This window comes from Nannobrachium achirus, assembly GCF_963921795.1.
Source record: "Nannobrachium achirus genome assembly, chromosome: 13".
Lineage (NCBI taxonomy): Eukaryota > Metazoa > Chordata > Actinopteri > Myctophiformes > Myctophidae > Nannobrachium > Nannobrachium achirus.
Genome location: NC_137833.1, coordinates 4,630,393 through 4,636,110, shown reverse-complemented (window position 1 = coordinate 4,636,110; position 5,718 = coordinate 4,630,393). Strand labels below are relative to the sequence as shown.

Genomic DNA, 5,718 nt, shown 5'->3' with positions numbered 1-5,718 from the left:
ATTATCAGTCTGGCTAATACCAGGCTAGTCAAGACCCCCCTTATTGAAATACTTTGAAACAAAAAAAAGAAAAAAAAGAAAACATTGTTCATTGTTCCTGAACTCATTAGCCCAAAAAGACTACTAGGCCTACTACTTTGTAGTGTGACAGTGTCACAGGCTGAAATAAGACAAGCTCACAACACGTGGCATTTGGCACACGTCACCATCATAGGATGGAGTGTAATTATACCAGTAAGGCGCCTAAGGGGGCGAAAAGATCCTATAGGGCGAGGTCGCACAGGCCGGAATTCGCACAGGACGGAATTCATTTGCAAGTGCGATTCGAGTTGCGGTTTGTTGCTTAAGTTGGACAAAATGTGGACAAGGGTTACACCAAAATCTCTTAAGTAGCCAATCTACATGCTCACACAGGGAGGGGTGACAGGGGGAAGCCTCTAACGGGCCTTCCAGGCTACGAGTGTAAAATCTTCAAAGTGTGGCCTGCAGAAAAGGCCCATGCACCGTTTTGCTCACCACTAGGGGGATCCTTGTGCCCCCACAGGGGTGCCCGCCCATGAACCCAACTAAACCCAATACCCGGCTCTCCATCCGAACCCAGGCAGTTGAAATGCTCCAGTCCACCGCTCACAGAGCAAGCTCATAGCACGAACAGCAGATTATCCAGAAATTCTCATTCTCTTTCCCCACCTAACGTTGACCTGTAGGGTTGGCAGTCATGCCTGCCAGTTCCCACCTGATGTTGTGTGGGAGTCCAGACTGCTCCAGACGGTACTGAATAACTGCCAGCTTGCATAACGTCTTCAGGCTAGGACTTTGATCTAGGATGTACAGTTCATTGGGTGGGTTGAAAGATCCAAAGTGGATGCGATCTCCCACCATGCAAGAACACCTACTAGACAACCTTGAACACGGTTGTTTCCCCTTAGATTCTACCTTCTTCCAGGAAAAGGTATCTGGATTGAATTTCCACAAATCATTGAAGTGATTCCCCTTTTCACCACCGTATATGTTCTCACCACCGTATATGTACAGTTCTCCATTGTAGGCAAAAGCTGAATGATGACTGCGTTCTTCAGGAAGGAGCTGTGCAGAAGGTGTTTTGGACAGCCAGCAGTTGGTCTCTGTGTCAAAAACACGGACTATGTTGTTGTCATCCCACTGGGCCCCCTGGCCCCCAAATACAAACATCTTTGTCCCGATGATGGTGGCAGAGTGAGCTGTTGAAGCAGGTGGAGGTGTGCCTCTGGTGTTAATTAAAGACCAGATCATTGTGCTGGTGTCCAACCTGTACATGTCATTAGTGCGTCGACTCTGCTGGTTCCATCCTCCATGTATATACATGACCCTCTCCAGGACACAGGCTGAGTGGTAGCACCTCACTTCTGGAATGGTCCCAGAAACCCTGGGCTTGAACCATCTGGAGGTGTCGACATCGAATGCATAAAGAACGTTGCAGCAAGGATAAGGATCTGCTCCTCCCCAGATGTAGATTAAATCTTCTATCAGCACAGCTGAGTGTCCATAGCGACTGGAGGCAACCTCAAGGTGACGTTCTTCTCCAGTTGTCACTGGTTGCAACCTCTTCCAGCATAAAGACACTGTGTTGAAGACATGCACATCAACTTGATCCCTGTGGTACTCCGCTCCAAAGGAATACACCTTGTGCTTCACTGCAACAAAGGCATGGTTCTTTGTCTCTGGTCCTCCATTCAGATGCACCGTCCAGCGCAGCATCTCTCACACTATAGGTTCAGGTTGGATGTGTCAGGTACACTGCACTTATTGGTTCAGAAATCCACAAACTGATGAATTGCTGCAGTTGGGTTAGCCAATCAAAGGAAGCTGAGGACTGTTGATGCAAACAACAGCTTGGGCTCAGGTTCTGGAAATCCCTCGTGTTGCACAGCGGTGTGTGTGTGTGTGTTCAGGAAGGTTGACAACAGATTTTCGGAAGCTGCTACAGACAGAAAAGAATACGTTTCGTCAAACGTTGCTAACTGACATCCTGTTTATCTGACAATTAATTTAATAGGGCACGGTTGTGATGACGACATTGTGATGTGGTGTGATGGCATTACTCAGAATACGCAATGATGTTACACAAACTGATTGGACGAGGTCCACAGAGCAGATACCAGGGACGTGCTGGCCATTGGGAAAAGCGGGACAACTTCCGGCCGGTCCAGGCCGGCCATTATCATAAAATCTGAGCTATCCGTGTGCAAAAGTTGGAGTCTGTCGAACCAACCGTGTGCTGTGAGACGCAGTTATTTTTTATTGGTTCGGTACTCACCAACGCAGAGTCAGTTCCGCTGCATTTTGACCATTTGAGCATCCTTACTGTATATTACTTATAATTACATACAGTACCACCACTTAAGCACCCTTTCGGGTATTTTACTTATAATTACATAATGACATACCACCACTTGCAGGGGAATCTAGGTACGCCTGTTTGTAAGGTATGTAGGCTACGTCATTTCCCCCAGGGATTTTATTTTCACTTTCAGGCATCATTTTCACATCTGAATTAGTTTTGTTGGTTTGATTAAAATGTGCACGCCAGTGGTTCTCAACGTTTTCAGGCCGTGACCCCCAAAATAATCATATTTTAACTGGGGACCCCCCCCCCCCCCCACCCTGACGACAAGCACTAAGAGTTGAGGCATTACATTTTGTATAACACGGTTCTATTGTGAAAATAACCGCTATTTTCACAATTTCTGCCTCTAATATTTGACAACTTGGCCAATGTGTAATTTGTCATTTTAGAGGTATTAAAAAGTCCTTAAATTGGCACTTTAGAAATGTGTAGATACCCTCTATACACTTAAATGTATGCTGGTTTGTTTACTTTTGAGTGAGAAAACATTGTTTGCACATTATGTTAATTTGGCGACCCCCTAGGGGTCCTGAACCACAGGTTGAGAACCACTGGTGTAAAGTAAATGAGCATGTTTACTTAAGTACTGTACTTAAAGGGGGCCTGTCACCTAAAGGGTTACTGTCACTTTAAGAATCATCTTAAAAAAACAAGTTAATATTTTTATGATGTCATTGTGGGGATGCGCAGTTATAAGCCAATCAAATTAATTGTCTGTATAGCCTGACTGTATGACTACTTACTGTACTGGTCAGCTGTTGTTGGGGGGGCGAGGGGCAGATTTCACTGTGACATGAGCTTCAGACTGTTTCAGACCATTTTCAGAGAAGCTCATGTCACAGTGTAATCTGCCCCTCAACCCCTTTAGGTGTCAGTACCCCTTTAAGTACAGTTTGAGGTATTTTTACCTTATTTCGGATCATTTCTAATTTCCAATACTTTTAGACGTTTCAACTCTTCTGTTCTTTTCCTGAAAATGTGCTGCAAATGCATTTTTTTCCACAGGTTTCTTTCCCTGTTTTGCCTTTCTTTTTTTTTTATGGAGAATGGAGCGTATTTTTGCAGAAACTCGCAATGGCAAGAAACCAATCCATTCCCATTGAAAGGCAGAATCCATCTTCATTAGGTAACTTTAAACTAAGAAGCCTGAAAATGTCATAAAAATAGCAAAAAATAGCTGATCTACAAGCTCAATGCTCTGCAAATCCCCTGGAAATCTACTGTCTTGCCACAGGCTGGACGTGTGAAGTTTTTAAATGGCACATTTGTACTTCTACTCCACTACATCTGCAGGTCCAAACGTTCCCCACAGTATTGGGGAACGTGTGAGCGAATCCACATTGGCCGGGTTTCCCAAAGCGATTTTAGCCCATCGTAGCTCACGCATAGTCGTAGAGACCAAGACTGTCATGTTCCCGGATTTACATGGGTTTGGGCAGAGCGACTTATTTAGCCCCCTACAACTACACCAACATTCAGAACTCACAAACAATGTGCTTAATAAAGTCTCACACCTGTCTAAATACGGTACGGCATTCTATAATTACCCGCATCCTCTGCGTTCTTTAATAACAAGCCTTTTTATACGATTGCTTTCTGCTTATCTCAATGGGGTTGGTGCGCATCGGGAACGCCAGGAAATACATGGGAAAACAGAAAGCGATCGGATAAAAAGGCTTCAACTCATTGCATGCCAGGCCTGATAGTCCCGAGATTATTTCAATGTCTTTCCCCGCCAGGCCCGAAAATCCTGAGAAAAGAAAAGAAAAAAAAATGTTTTGACCCCAAAAAATGTAGTTGGCATGATAGCAATCGCGAAATTGCATGTTTAACCCCCATAGCAACCCCATCTTTCAAACATGGCAGCCATCTTTGTTTACATTTTAGGAAAACATAATGGCTGCTATCTCATGAATGCCTGAACAGATTTCCATTTGGATTGTTTTGTTTGAACGCTGTGAGCAATGTGGACACACGTGGTGCATTATCTAGCATGGGTGTGCATGATCCGTGCACTATGAATTACATGGAAGTCTACGGAGACAGGGGCAGGGGAGAGTACGAAGGTATTGTTAAATGGCGGGGAATGTGTTAAAGAACACGGAGGATACAGGTAATTATAGAATGCCGTACCGTATTTAGACAGGAGTGAGACTTTATTAAGCACTTTGTGAAATCTGAATGATGGTGTAGTTGTAGGGGGCTAAATAAGTCGCTCTGCCCGAACTCATGTAAACACGGGAACATGACGGTCAGGGCTTGGTCTCTACGACCATGTGTGAGCTACGATGGGCTAAAATCGCTTTGGGAAACCCGGCCATTATCAGTCTGGCTAATGCCAGGCTAGTCAATACCCCCCTTATTGAAATACTTTGAAACGAAAAAAAAAAGAGAAGAAAAAAAGAAAACATTGTTCATTGTTCCTGAAATCATTAGCCCACAAAGACTACAAGGCCTACTACTTTGTAGTGTGACAGTGTCGCAGGCTGAAATAAGACAAGCTCACAACACGTGGCATTTGGAACACGTCACCATCATAGGATGGAGTATAATTATACCGGTAAGGCGCCTAAGGGGTGAAAAGATCCTAAGGGGCGAGGTCGCACAGGACGGAATTTACACAGGACGGAATTCATTTGCAAGTGCGATTCGAGTTGCAGTTGGTTGCTTAAGTTGGATAAAATGTGGACAAAATATTTTCCCAAATATGGATATGACTGACGTCTGACATCATAGATGTCTTGTGTTTGTTGTTATAGACCACACGAGAGTCACACAATATATCCATATATGGGCATTCCAAGCCAAGTTATTATTATTTTGTTTACTTAATTACATATTATTCCACCCGGAACAACAGTAAGCGAGACATTATCCTGGTGCTTTTTTTTTTTTTTTTTTAGATAATTTGTCAATCTTTGCCTTGCAAATATTTAACCTCTTAAATGTCTCTATATTTAGCAAACTAATACTCTGTTTATTGGGGTTTGCTCTGTAAGCTACTTGGCCCACTCTTTGGGTGGCCACACCTTCTACACCAGAGTAGCCAATCTACAAGCTCACACGGGGAGGGGTGGCCTCTAACGGGCCTTCAGGGTACGAGTGTAAAATCTTCAAAGTGTTGCCTGCAGAAAAGGCCCATGCTCCATTTTGCTCACCACTAGGGGGATCCTTGTGCCCCCACAGGGGTTCCCGCCCATGAACTCAACTAAACCCAATACCCGGCTCTCCATCCGAACCCAGGCAGTTGAAATGCTCCAGTCCACCGCTCACAGAGCAAGCTCATAGCACGAACAGCAGATCATCCAGAAATTCTCATTCTCTTTCCCCAC

The 5,718-nt window shown here is 44.4% G+C and overlaps 1 protein-coding gene across 1 annotated transcript; it reads right to left on the bottom strand.

Moving 5' to 3' along the window:
* Positions 1–690: 690 nt before the first annotated feature.
* LOC308296748 (kelch domain-containing protein 3-like) lies at positions 691–1,737 on the bottom strand (the record flags this gene model as incomplete). The annotated part of the gene is made up of 1 exon (XM_080740075.1): positions 691–1,737. The coding sequence occupies one exon, from the start codon at positions 1,735–1,737 to the stop codon at positions 691–693; it is 1,047 nt and encodes a 348-aa protein (XP_080596201.1).
* Positions 1,738–5,718: the final 3,981 nt, after the last annotated feature.